Source organism: Malus sylvestris, chromosome 4 (genome assembly GCF_916048215.2).
Source record: "Malus sylvestris chromosome 4, drMalSylv7.2, whole genome shotgun sequence".
Classification (NCBI taxonomy): domain Eukaryota; kingdom Viridiplantae; phylum Streptophyta; class Magnoliopsida; order Rosales; family Rosaceae; genus Malus; species Malus sylvestris.
The window spans coordinates 25,327,833-25,342,088 of NC_062263.1; the positions used below are offsets into that span (position 1 = coordinate 25,327,833).

General features: G+C 40.0%; 2 protein-coding genes across 2 annotated transcripts; one reads left to right on the forward strand and one right to left on the reverse strand.

The window, feature by feature from the left end:
* The first annotated feature begins 1,888 nt into the window (after positions 1–1,888).
* LOC126620132 (uncharacterized) lies at positions 1,889–4,505 on the forward strand. The gene is made up of 9 exons (XM_050288616.1): positions 1,889–2,117; positions 2,238–2,300; positions 2,370–2,425; positions 2,793–2,886; positions 3,108–3,168; positions 3,490–3,571; positions 3,673–3,728; positions 3,946–4,009; positions 4,153–4,505. The coding sequence occupies exons 1-9, from the start codon at positions 1,977–1,979 to the stop codon at positions 4,214–4,216; spliced, it is 681 nt and encodes a 226-aa protein (XP_050144573.1). The 5' UTR covers positions 1,889–1,976; the 3' UTR covers positions 4,217–4,505.
* A 5,037-nt stretch (positions 4,506–9,542) lies between these two features.
* On the reverse strand, positions 9,543–13,418 carry LOC126619918 (uncharacterized). Its single transcript, XM_050288359.1, has 2 exons — positions 12,067–13,418; positions 9,543–11,936 (listed from the first exon to the last, which is right to left on the reverse strand). The coding sequence occupies exon 2, from the start codon at positions 10,215–10,217 to the stop codon at positions 9,543–9,545; it is 675 nt and encodes a 224-aa protein (XP_050144316.1). The 5' UTR covers positions 10,218–11,936; positions 12,067–13,418.
* Between the last annotated feature and the right edge of the window lie 838 nt (positions 13,419–14,256).

Genomic DNA, 14,256 nt, shown 5'->3' on the forward strand with positions numbered 1-14,256 from the left:
CAAACGTCGACGTTTTACCCTCCAAGTTTGAAAGAGTTTGGGTGCAACTCGGTCGGATTGTACAAAGTTGTGAGATTGACTTAATTATAAATTACTTTTATACGACTCGGTATTACAATTTTAAAGCATTTGAGCTATAAATCAGGTTTGATTTGCGCAAGCAAAGGCTCAACCCAACCTAACCAGAAAAAATAATCTGGTTATTCGAGTTCGGGTGAGTGTAGATTGACATAGTCCAAGTTGCAGCAACATTATTTTCTTTCCATTTTGTTATTTTGACAATACGATATTCAAAACTATTTTAGTTTTAACTCTTTCCAATAATTTAGATATGATTTTGTTTGCAACTTTACAAGATGCTATTTTGTGCGGCTGAACAAATACTAAAAAAGAAGTCCTTGTGACTCATTGCATAAGATTTGGGGTTTGAACATAATCTTATTACAATTTTAACGTATTAGGACGGAGGTAATAAAATGGCTCAATCCTTGCCACGACTTTTGCCTTCCCTTTGTCCTTTCTTTTCTTGCTAAAGTTTCTCCTCCACTTCACTTGATGTACCATATTCAATTTGATTATAAGCGATATTTTATACTAATTTATAATGAAGAAAGTATGATGGCTAGAATCTGAAATGCAATGGGTTAAAACGGAAGACATTAACAATCATGTCAATACAACAATCTGCACTAAATGAGAAGATTTTAAACCTGAGACACAATAAGTTGAAAAAAAAAAAGAAAGACGCTAACTATTAAGATAATGTACCACTTACATATACTCTAAACCAAATTTTCTTTCTTTATTTGTCTCTACTAGGTGGATGAAACAATATATGTCACCTAGTATTCTTACATTATTATATAATATTATTCGAAATGCTATTAATTTGTTAGAAATGGTGATTGATTCGTATAAGTTCCAGGGGAATGAGTGGTCCAAGGAGAAGCAACGTAGAGAATCAACTAGAGTCTAGACTCCTAGAGTGCCCCAACCAACCAAGAAGTCCACGTGGACCATTTAGTAATCTTTAAGACATTTGGTCCAAAATTAAACCAAAAAGGGACATTAGGTCCAAAATTAACTAAAATCCACGTGTTAACCAACTAAGATGGGAAAATATCAAGTGGAGACTGTTAATTTTTTGGCTCTTTGTATTCGTTTAAAAATGCTTTTAAAATGACTGAAGGCGTTTTTGGTGAAATTGTTTTTTAATATGAAAAACACTTCAAATGTTTTCTACAAGAAGCACCAGTTAATTGCTTCTTGCAAGAAGAACTTCAAGTGTTTTTTCAAGATTCACTTGCCTTTTTACGAATGATTGGTTTCAAAAACACTTTCAATCATTTTAAAAGTATTTCCAAACGAACTATTTATCTACAATGCATATTAGAAGTAGCATATAAACATGAGAAAAAGAAAACTTTATTCGTACGTGTTAAACTGAGATTTGTTTGCTAAAAAGAATGAATTCTTACATTAAAGAAGTCAAGCAATATTTGTTACTTTCAAGATTGTAGTTTAATGCTCATCAGTCATTACAATTCAATTACAATGAGTAAAATCGTGATCGTTTAATTGGTTAAGAATATTTACTCTTCTCCTCGATGTCTTGAGTCCAATTTCGTCTCAAACAAAAAAAATTCACAAAAAATATATTATTTGTAAATAAATAAAGTACTAGGACAAATTCCGTTGAATGTTATTTTTTTAACTCAAAAAAATGTTAGTTTGGTATATTTACACCAATAAATAAATAAAACTGTGTGGGTATCCAGAGCAATTTTATTCAAACTCCAAACCCTAGGCCCATATGTAACTTTCCTATATGTTTTGGGCCTGACCCAAATTCTCCAAACTCCAAACCCGAAATAATAATTCCTTCACATTTCTGCCCGGCGACTGCATCACCTGCAACCTCCAGTCTCCAACTTCATAAGATCGAGTCAAAGTTTCAGAGCGATAGAAATTACAAGATGGCGGGAAGTGGAAGGGGGTCGAGATTTTCACTCCTGCTGCTCCCTCTGTTGATTTCTTTCTCCATGCTGCCCTGCATATCTGCCGCTTACAAGCCAGGCGACATCGTGCCCATGAGCAAGATGGGCCTTTATCACTCTGTCCGTACTCTCTCTCTCTAGAATATTTATTCAATTTCGGCTCAATTTTAATGGGTTTTGTTCAAATTTAATGGGTTCTGTTAAATTTTTAATGGGTTTTGTGCAATTTCGCGGTTTCAGATGAAAACCGAATGGCACGATATGATCGGTCGACACTGCCCAATTTTTGCCGTGAATCGTGAGGTAAATATAGGGTTTATTTTTTGGTGATTTTACATGGTTAGTAAATTTTTGTGGTGTATAAATATGTAGGTGTTAGTTCCTCTAGTGAAGCCGATGGGCTATACAGGAGCTGATGCTTATAAAATGTGAGTATAATTAAGGCTTTAAAGTTTCGTCTTTTGATTCAAATTTTGTTTCTTTGCTGTGTATTATCAGTTTTAGATTGTAAACAATGGGAATCAGCTAAACTATCTGTATAAGCAAGGGCGAAATGTTTCGCAATCGAGATATTGTTTTGTAATTTGAGAATTTCAAGTTTGGAGTTTGGTAGCTGAATTTACTTTGTTTGTACTTTGCGATTGAATGTGCAAAACCTCGGATTATAATGTTACTAATAAATTAACAGTTGTTCGTCGAATTTCCTTTTGACACCCAATTCACGTTTAGCAGTGAATTAGTATTGTTATGAACATTTCTGGTCAAATTCATATTTACAGAGAGCTTTTTGTGCAGATCATTTCAAGTTGGGAGAGAAAAGTTTTTAGTACCTTGGCTTTTTGTGATAAATCGTAAAAGTTCCGAGGTCCCAATGATTGATGTCCATTTGGTAAGTCATGATTTATGAGCGTTTCAACATATGTACGATGCCACATCTTTTGAGAAATTGGAAAATAGTGGCTTACTGGGATAGCTTCTTTTAGATGCAAACACTTGATTCTGTAACGTTATATCTGTTAGAAAAACTAGTTATATGGAAAGGATAGAAGTTATTTTCTGTATTTTCTATTGAACTAATCTGTTATTGTGGTCAAATTATATGCAATACAGAGGTATTCAGGAAGTGATTTGCATGGTGTCACTGCTAAAGTTGTGGATATGCCTCACCACTGTACGTAATGCCATTTTGCTCATTCTGTAATCTAGTTCAATAATTTTCTTTATCATAGTGAACCTAGCTGGCTCTTTGGAAGGGATTGTCTTGTAACATAGGCACTTTATGCGTTTATCATGTTTTTGGTTAGTTTAGTTTCTTCACCATTTAGGTCAGTCTAAATGAAAGCAGGGAATAGGACTTCTCTGATTGTCATTGATATAGTTTTGAGTCTTAATATCATTTTCGGACACAAAAAAAGGCACCTATAGTTCGAGTTTATTTTGCTATTGTTCAAGGAGTTCTTATAACCGTTGTGGATTGTTCTGTCCTGAGCAGATGTAGAAATCCATCCGGATGTTCGTAAACAATTTTGGGATGCTCAGCACTGGCCAAAGCATGTGTTGGTCAGATATACATGGTCAGTTTCACCTTCACTTATCTTTTAGCTATGGATTTGTGTAAATCTTGGGGTTTCGGAATTTTCACTTTGTGAGATGTGACATAATCTTGTTGTTACAGGGAGGAGCAATCAGAGATAGACGTGACATCTGGATTTTATGTACTGTTTGGATCGGGTAAAAAATCAGTGCTTCATTATGCTCATTGTGTATTCATTATCCTATTCCTACCTGCAAGCCTATCTTCTATCCAACTGTTTATAGAACATGCATTTCTTTGATGCTTTAAGATATCCAAATCCAATACGATCCATGCATAAATTAAATGCGAGACCACCTCAATGTAGAGCTTTTCTGACACTATAGCTACTAAATGTTTTCATGCATTCAACAGGTCTCATGCTTTCTTTTATTCTGTCGATATACATTTTGCAATCATCACGGGACAAGTTAGCAAGGTAATTTTCAGAAACATTGGGCTACTTTGTTGCCTAGAAACTAGACTTTATGAACAAGCTAAGTTTCGATCACTGTTGCGCGGGTATTCATGCTTTGCTCTACCTATTTGTCTGGTAATGTGGAATTTTGTTATTCTATCCAGGTTTGTGAGGGAGAGAGTCGCAGAAAGCAACATGCCTGCTGGAGGTGTGGCAAAGGTTGAATGATAGAACACCATTGAAAGCGTCGATATATTGTCTGCATGTGCAACTCAGTCCGAAAGAGAGTGAAATTGGTTGGGGTAGGTACAAATTACAATGCAGTGAACGCGTATGTTGTTATCTGAATTCACTCTCGATCTCCAATCTCTCTAGAAGAAGAAAGCTGAATGAGCCTGGTCCGAGATTTAACTAATCAGATTGATATGTAGGTCATAAACGTTTCTTTGTAAACTCTCACAGATGTACCTCTAGAATATTTATAATTTGTTTTTAATCTAACAAATCAACTTGCATATTGAAGCAGCAATGCCGTACATAATAAATTAGCCTCACTAGATAAAGAAAATCTTGGATTTATATTTTTTCCAACGCAATATTCTAAACTACTCTAATTTATCGGGCAGGAATTCAGACTCAAATTCTCGTCAACTGGCCTAATTTTACACCTGCGAGAATCTCGGTTACATACGTGAAGGATTATTTATCGTGGGTTGGTGAACGAAGTTGACAGGGTGGTAAGGGTTTGTCACGAACACTTCATACAAATGTGTATACAGAAAATATTCCTTGGCGTGCTTCAATAACCGATCAAACATGTCGGTAGAACAGCATGGAAGCATGAGAGGTTCTTCATCTTCGCAATCGAATTCCTGCCCCGATTCCCGTAATAATTTGACGATGAACGCTTCGAATATTGGATTCGAGAAATACTTCTCCGGAACTTCATATCTTGTCTTCTCTTCGCCCACATATACAATTACTGTCTCGATATTTGGATCATGAACGGGAACAAATCGTTCGTGTGATTTGTTCTCGAACAGCATCCTTAAACCTAACAACTTTCGGAAGAGAGTGGCGATTTTCTTAACAGGGTAGAACATTAGTGAAGACATGATTGTTGTTGTTGGAAAGAAATAGTCTGAGAGAGTGAGAGTTATATAGTATTTGTACGTGCTGGAGAACTACTACTCCTACTGGGATATGGATTTCCTGATACAATCATTAATCTGATCAAAAGGCGGCTGGAGTACATGCGATCGTGAGCGATTATTTAATCATGATGTGGAGATTAAGTAATTCCGATCAAACACAGATTATAGTAGTTTTAGTTGGCCCTTAATTTTCCACACAATGAAGACTGGTTCGTAAGCCCCCGTGGGATAGTAGTCCGACTGTCCGGTTCTCTTCCTTCCCTTCCATGAAAAAAAAGAACTATTTTTTTAAGGCTAAATTTTTGTACGGTCCCCGTGGTGATACCATTCTTTTAATGTGACCCTCGCGATGAAAATGTTGTTAACTCAACCATCATGATGAGGTCAGTTGTCAATTGGTGTCCAAACCTAAAATTATGTTAGTTTCCATTAAATAAGCACATGTGAGTCTCATGTGTAGAGGTTAAAGTCTTCTAATCAAACAAATTTAGAAACCCAAGGCATTTGTCGTTGATTTGGTGATGGATCCTGCTGAAATATGGAGGACCTTTTTCTTCTCTTCTCCATCAGCTGGCGGGGGATTCTGTGGAAACAAACACATCCATTGCTTTTGGTCGATGTTTATGACTTTTTCGTGTTACTTGTTTTTTTTTCCTGGGTGAGATAAGTTCCCTGGTATAGGTTTGCTTCTTGTCTTGCGACCGAAAAATATATTCATGCCTCTATTTAAGGAAAACTAACGGAAGTTTAAGTTTTGGCCTCAATAGCTAACGGAACTCACCACAAGGGTTTAATTAATAATTTTTTCATCACGAGGGCCACAGTAAAAGTGTGGTATCACCACAGAAACCAAAATAAAAAAAATATAGCTGTTTTCCAATATATAAAGAAACTCCGCCTATGTCTTACATGGCCGGTCCCAAGCCCGGATAAAGGAGGAGGGGGAGGGCGTCAGGTAGTCGACAGCCGGCACTCCATGATCACGTCGAATCCTTATGAAAATGAATCCAGAACAAAATAGCGCTAAAGCTAGGGCGTCACCCGTAAGTGGCGCGCTGTGCGGCCCGAGCACAGTGATAAGTGAGCAAGGGTCGCTGTATCTCCATCGGCACCCGGATGCAGTGTTAAATGAGCAAGGGGGCCATAGAAACTTCTTTTCGAACGACTCCACTCAAAGTTGTTTGGGAGCATATGCTCCTATCAACTTTACCCGGGACACACAAAAGAAGTACTTTGATCCTATTAGACGGGGGAGGGTGAAGAAGCTAGGACAGAAGAGTAGAGTTCAAGAGAGCAAAATGCGTTTAGGAACGTGGAATATAGGAACCTTAACGGGAAAATCTATGGAAGTAGTGGAAGTTATGGTGAGGAGAAGGATAAATATTATGTGCCTACAAGAAACTAAGTGGGTTGGTAGTAAGGCAAAGGATCTAGAAAACTCAGGGTTTAAACTTTGGTATTCGGGCACACATAGAACGAGAAACGGTGTTGGCATCATCGTGGACAAGACCTTGGTACAAGATGTTGTAGATGTCAAGAGGGTAGGAGATAGAATCATGGCAATCAAGATTGTAATAGGACAAGAACTTATCAATGTGATTAGTGCGTACGCACCTCAAGTAGGGTTGGATACGAGGTCGAAGGAGAAATTTTGGGAAGATCTTGGAGACTTGGTGCAAGGAATTGCTCAGACGGAGAAGTTATTTATAGGAGGAGATTTAAATGGACACGTGGGCAAGGAGACAGGCAACTATGGAGGTTTTCATGGTGGCCATGGTTTTGGGGAGAGAAACGATGATGGGGAAGCTATCTTGGATTTTGCAATGGCATTTGATCTCTTCTTAGCCAACACCTTCTTTAAGAAGAGAGAAGAACATGTGATCACCTACAAGAGTGGGTCGTCAAAAACACAAATAGATTTTCTTCTAATGAGGAAAGGGGATCGTATAACTTGTAAGGATTGCAAAGTTATACCAGGAGAGAGTGTGGCTAATCAACATCGCTTGTTGGTGATGGATGTACATATCAAAAGAGTGAGACAAAAGAACAAGACTTGGAAGTGCCCAAGGACTAGATGGTGGAATCTAAAAGAAGAAAAACAAGCCATTTTCAAAGAGAAAGTAATCACCCAGTGTGTGTGGGATAGAGAGGGGGAAGCTAGCCAAATGTGGGATTCCATGGCTAGTTGTATCCGAAAAGTAGCAAAAGAGGTATTAGGAGAGTCCAAGGGCTTTGCCCCACACCAAAAGGAATCTTGGTGGTGGAATGAGGAGGTACAAACAAAGGTGAAGGCTAAGAAGGAATGTTGTAAAGCCTTATACAAGGATAGGACTGATGAAAATGGTGAAAGGTATAGAAAAGCGAAGCAAGAGGCGAAGAAAGCTGTGAGAGAAGCTAAGTTAGCGGCTTACGACGATATGTATAAACGACTAGATACCAAAGAAGGAGAGTTGGATATCTATAAACTAGCTAGAGCAAGGGAAAAGAAGACAAGGGACCTAAACCAAGTGAGGTGCATCAAGGATGAGGATGGAAAAGTTCTTGCTACAGAGAATGCGGTTAAAGACAGATGGAGAGGTTATTTTCATAATCTTTTCAATGAAGGACATGAAATGAGTGCTTCTTTAGGGGAGTTGAGTAACTCAGAAGAGTGTAGAAACTACTCTTTTTATCGTCGAATCCGGAAGGAAGAAGTGGTTGTAGCTTTGAAGAAGATGAAGCAAAGAAAAGCAATAGGCCCAGACGAGATACCAATCGAAGTGTGGAAAGTTTTGGGAGAGACAGGTATAACATGGCTCACTGACCTTTTCAATAGGATTTTGAAAACGAAGAAGATGCCAAATGAGTGGCGAACGAGCACTTTAGTGCCTATCTACAAGAATAAGGGCGACGTACAAAATTGCATGAACTATAGGGGTATTAAGCTAATGAGTCATACAATGAAGCTCTGGGAGAGAGTCATTGAGCATAGATTGAGGCAAGAGACACGGGTTTCGGACAACCAATTCGGGTTCATGCCAGGGCGCTCAACCATGGAGGCAATCTATCTCTTACGAAGATTGATGGAAAGATATAGAGATGGGAAAAAGGATTTACACATGGTCTTTATAGATTTGGAGAAAGCGTACGATAGGGTCCCAAGAGACATTCTTTGGAGGATTTTAGAGAAGAAAGGAGTACGAGTAGCATATATCCAAGCTATAAAGGATATGTATGAAGGAGCAAAGACTGCCGTAAGAACTCATGAAGGACAAACTGAAAGCTTTCCCATAACTGTAGGATTACATCAAGGCTCATCCTTAAGTCCTTACCTTTTTGCGTTGGTAATGGATGAGTTAACAGGACATATTCAAGATGATATTCCTTGGTGTATGCTTTTCGCAGACGATATAGTGTTGATAGATGAAACTCAGGAAGGGGTAAATGCAAAGCTTAACCTTTGGAAAGAAGTGTTGGAATCTAAAGGTCTTCGCCTAAGCCGATCAAAGACAGAATATATGGAGTGCAAGTTCAGTGCAAATGGAGGCCAAAACGAGTTAGGGGTGAGGATCGGTGATCAAGAAATACCAAAGAGCGATCGTTTTCGTTACCTAGGATCTATCTTGCAAAAGAACGGAGAATTAGATGGAGATCTCAACCATAGAATACAAGCTGGATGGATGAAGTGGAAGAGTGCATCCGGCGTGTTGTGTGACCGCCGTATGCCACTGAAGCTCAAGGGAAAATTTTATAGGACCGCAATAAGGCCGGCGATGCTGTATGGCACAGAATGTTGGGCGGTGAAGCATCAACACGTACACAAAATGGGTGTAGCGGAGATGAGGATGCTTCGTTGGATGTGTGGGCACACGAGAAAGGATAAGATTAGGAATGAGGATATCCGGGGTAAAGTAGGAGTAGCCGAAATTGAAGGAAAGATGAGAGAAAATCGGTTACGGTGGTTTGGACATGTGCAAAGAAGGCCTACTGACGCTCCGATTAGAAGATGCGACTATGGGACAGAGGTTCAGGGCCGAAGGGGTAGAGGAAGACCTAGGAAAACTTTGGAAGAGACTCTAAGAAAAGACTTAGAGTACTTGGATCTAACGAAGGACATGACACAGAACCGAGCACAATGGCGTTCTAAGATTCATGTAGCCGATCCCACTCAGTGACTTGGATTTTCCAAGTCTCCAACCGAGAAGTTTTCCTCACTTAGGAAATTAAGGGAACACTACCTCAACCTACATGCTCCACTCACAAAGCTCCAACAAAAGAAAATTCAAAGAACTTAGCGAAGAAGGCTTTGGTGTATTTAACACAATACGTTGAAATGAAGGAAAACTTATTTATTGATATCCCCGATAAGCTACAAATATGTACATATACATGAGTCAAAATAAACAAACAAGAGAGAGCCTTCACAAAGGTTGCTTAGGAGAAGTCGCAGCAGTCGGTAGAGCCCTAGAAAGAGAAGGCACCGGAGGGGGATCATTCGGAGCCTCAGTACTGGACAGAACCCTAGAAGGAGGAGGCATCAGAGGTTGATCATTTGGAGCTTCATTACGCGGTACAGCCCCAGAAGACGAAGGCAATAAATGCCTTTGGAACAAACCCACAAATCTCTGATGATCAAGTAAAACCTGACCATCAGATTCCTTCATCTGGTCCAGCTTCCTCTTCATGTTTGTAGCATAGTCATGTGCGAGACGGTGCAACTGTTTATTCTCATGCTTGAGCCCTCTAATCTCCTGTTTGAGACTCATCACTTCAGCCGCCAATGATTCAACTTGGCGGGTTCGAGCAAATAGGCGTTGGGCCATATTAGACACAGAACCTGCACACTGAACACTGAGAGCCAGAGAATCCTTAACAGCTAACTCATCAGATCGTTTGGAAAGTAGTCTGTTATCTTTGGGAGTGAGAAGGTTCCTGGCCACCACCGCAGCGGTCATATCATTCTTCATAACGGAATCCCCAACGGTAAGAGGACCAGTAGGGGAGACGAAGGATGGGCGCCATATGTTGTCTGGAGAAGGCGGGGCTGCCTCTTCAACAAGGTTCAAGTCAAAACGACGGTCGGAGGGGCCAGACATTTTCAAAGGTGTTGAAGAGAGAAGAGGTCGAACAAATCAAGATCTTAGAAGTGTAAGAATGGAGCTTCTACTGGTGGAGATTCAAGTGTGCTTTGGAACTTAATGCCAGCCCCTATAAAAATCTGCACTCGACGGAGCTTCAGAAATCGAAGAGGCGTTTGCTTTCTCAAAAGCTGGGCTGCTCAGAGACCACGAGGGTCGATCTCAGAAATCGAAGAGGCGTCTGCTTTCTCAAAAGTTGGGCTGCTCAAAGACCACGAAGGCCGATCTCAGAAATCGAAGAGGCGCTTGCTTTCTCAAAAGTTGGGCTGCTCAGAGACCACGAGGGCCGATCTCAGAAATCGAAGAGGCACCTACTTTTCCAGCCTTGGCAGCACCTGTCACACGCACACTCAGCTTTGCGGAAATTATGGGCATTCTGTCGAAGACTTCTGGTGAAGTAGAAAGCACATGAGTCTTACTGTTCAATCACCCACTTCCCACACGCAATAGTAGTTCATGTGTATCACAGATAACTTTGCCAAAGTTCTCTGCCAAAGTTGAGCACGTGAAGCTTGCAGCTTCCACTACATCGCTCTGACCAAGACGGGTAAAAGAATAGCAAAGAAACAGCACTAACAAAGTTTAGACACATAAATTTTGAAGGTCTAGCTACCCCATATTATTACCCACAAGGGTAAAGGAACAGTATCACTGCTGGATAATTGGAAAGTCTTTGTGTGTCAACCTCTGTGCTTCGTGGCAAGGTAGACTAGCAAACATGCCCAACCTTTACTCACATTCGAGAAAACACTCCCAACAAGATTGCTTGCTCCAAAATCGAAGAGGCACCGTCCTCCGAATCTCGAGAGCCAGACTCCCAACATGACTACTTTCTCAAAAATCGAAGAGAGGGTAAAGAAACAGTACCATTGCTGGATAATTGGAAAGTCCCTGTGTGTCAACCTCTGTGCTTCGTGGCAAGGTAGACTAGCAAACATGCCCAACCTTTACTCACATTCGAGAAAACACTCCCAACAAGATTGCTTGCTCCAAAATCGAAGAGGCACCGCCCTCCGAATCTCGAGAGCCAGACTCCCAACATGATTACTTTCTCAAAAATCGAAGAGACATCGTTCTCCGAATCTCGAGAGCCAGATCCCTGATAGGATTGCTTGTTTGAAAACCGAAGAGGCAACACTTTCCCAACTACAAGAGCCGGATCTCCTTGGATAAAGCTGTCTGTAATCTTCACACGCAACATCAGCTTTCCACATACCACAGACCACTTTTTCAAAGTGCTCTGACAGGGTAAAGGAATAGCATTACTACTTGTTGTTAAGGAGACTCCTATATATGTCAACCTCCATCCCCAACGGACAGACAGACCTGCAAAAATGCTCAACCCTTCCTCATATATGAGAGGGCACTCTCAACGAAGCCTTTCGAAATATTCAGCTTTCTTTCCCCCCGATAATACCTCTGCAAACAAGTTATACTAGAGCAAGAATATCTCATATCATCAGGGTTAAAAGCAAGAGTATCCCATATCATGCTTTTTCCCTGTCTTTTCCTTTGGCCTTGTTCTTACCTGCAAGACAAGGAGAAAGAGAGCAATCAGTCAGCACTTGGAATCAAGCTTCCAGCCAGGAACTGACTGCCTGGAACTTACTTACCTGGCATTGCTCTCGAGTACTCATCTTCAACATCTTATGCTTCCAGGGAAGATACCGCATCTGCCTGAGGAACAGATAGGGCAAGTGAGAAGGATACAAGGAAGCATGTGGAGACAAGCGTAACAGCACACGTGCCGATACATCCATTACTCTGTCAAAGCAAAAGTATCCCATATCAGTAGGGTCGAACGTACTCTAGATTTGATGGACTTGTTTTGACCCTCAAATTCTTCAGTCGGCCTTATACTCTGGAGGAAACCAGAAAACCCTCCAGCTCAGTTCAAGAATAAGTCTGTGGAAAGTTACTTCTTCAAAAGCAAAAGTATCCCATATCATCTCTTCTCATTTTTCTTCTCTTTATCCTTCATGCTGCCTGCAAGATAGGGAGAATGTGAACAATCAGCCGGAGCTCTGATTGCTTACCTTGTCTGTCACCTCTTTCAGCAAATCCCCTAGCTCGGCAACTTGAGGGACTCCTACTACATGGTTTGTATCGCGCTTGACCAAGCCTGAAACTACAAGTAAGCTTCAAGTGAAATTGATACATTACCTTGTGCATCTCCACCAGTTAAAGATACCACCCCTGGATGGAGGAAGAGTACTTCCAGAGAAGATGCCACATCTACCTATGAGACAGATAAGGCAAGTCAAGACGATACCACATTCCGATACTTAGAAGTTTCGTGATTACGAGATCATTCTCCCACAATATTTCCTAATGTCATTTGTACTAAATCATTCACCTGTACTCACTAAAGGAAAGCTTGAACCTATGTACTTGTGTAAACCCTTCACAATTAATGAGAACTCCTCTATTCCGTGGACGTAGCCAATCTGGGTGAACCACGTACATCTTGTGTTTGCTTTCCTATCTATATCCATTTATATACTTATCCACACTAATGATCGAAGCAATCTAGCGAAGATCACAAAAAGCGACCGTTTTCGCTACCTAGGATATATCGTGCAAGAGAACGGAGAATTAGAGAGAGATCTCAACCATAGAATAGAAGTTGGATAGATGAAGTGTAAGAGTGCATCCGGCGGGTTGTGTGACCGTCGTAGGCCACTGAAGCTCAAGGGAAAATTTATAGGACGGCAATAAGGCCAGCGATGTTGTATGGCACAGAATGTTGGGCGGTGAAGCATCAACACGTACACAAAATGGGTGTGGCGGAGACGAGGATGCTTCGTGGGATGTGTGAGCACACAAGAAATGATAAGATTGGAAATGAGGATATTCGAGGTAAAGTAGGAGTGGCCGAAATTGAAGGAAAGATGAGAGAAAATCGGTTCCGGTGATTTGGACATGTGCAAAGAAGGCCTACTGACGCTCCGGTTCGAAGATGTGACTACGGGACAGAGGTTCAGGGCCAAAGGGGTAGAGGAAGACCTAGGAAAACTTTGGAAGAGACTCTAAGAAAAGACTTAGAGTACTTGGTTCTAACGGAGGACATGACACAAAACCGAGCGCAATGGCGTTCTAGGATTCATATAGCCGACCCCACTTAGTGGGAAAAGGCTTTGTTGTTGTTGTTGTTGTTGTTTCCAATATATAAAGAAAGACCAGTTTTTAAATATGGGTTTGATAAGCAGTTCAAGTTTTAGTTTTCATTTAAACAAATGAACCGTTTTTTGCACTTCAAAAATCTCATCTTGCATATTTCATAAGTGTAGTTTTCTTTCTAAATATGGAAAGTTTTGAGTGCAAAATGAAAATTTTAGAGTACCAATAACAATTGTCTAAAACAATTGAAAGTTAAAATCTTAAAGCTACTTTCGTAAGTTTTCATAATTTAGTTTGAATTTAAAATCAATTTTATCAAACAGTCCTAAGTTGCATCAAGAAGGAAAAAAAATGATAATTTCTTAATGCAGCAAATATATTTATCGTATGTGTAGATATTTCTGGAATTTTTCAAGTCGATACGATAATGATTTATTGATAATGTGTAGACAATTCCAATTTCAATGATTTTTCGACCTCCATATAATAGAGGGTTTGCAGCATCTGTTTAAAATTAATTTAATTAACTTGATCATAATCAATCAAAGTTAATCAAGCTAATTTCTTGGCAAAAACAATCAATTAAATTCAGAATTTAGCTATAATACTTACATATATTTTATACAATCAATCACCATCTCAATTGTCAGATGATGATTGTATTAAATACAGATATTCACATGAATTATAACTACCATCAAATGGTAATTATATAAAATACATGTAACCATGGTAGAAAAAAAACAAATTAGCCGCCGAAGATTGGTTGTAGGCCAACCATAACGACGAATTGCCATCAGTGGCATTTGGGGAAGCCAAGGAGACGCACAACCTCGACTTGGGGAAGGAGACGACCAAAACGTCTTCGTTTTTGGGT

Bases quoted from the DNA above. Each gene is read 5' to 3' on its own strand.
- LOC126620132 (XM_050288616.1), top strand. From the start codon at position 1,977: ATGGCGGGAAGTGGAAGGGGGTCGAGATTTTCACTCCTGCTGCTCCCT. The intron at 2,301-2,369 runs GTAAATATAGGG...ATAAATATGTAG, and splicing joins TTTTTGCCGTGAATCGTGAG to GTGTTAGTTCCTCTAGTGAA. The intron at 3,572-3,672 runs GTCAGTTTCACC...TTGTTGTTACAG, and splicing joins GTGTTGGTCAGATATACATG to GGAGGAGCAATCAGAGATAG.
- LOC126619918 (XM_050288359.1), bottom strand. From the start codon at position 10,217: ATGTCTGGCCCCTCCGACCGTCGTTTTGACTTGAACCTTGTTGAAGAG.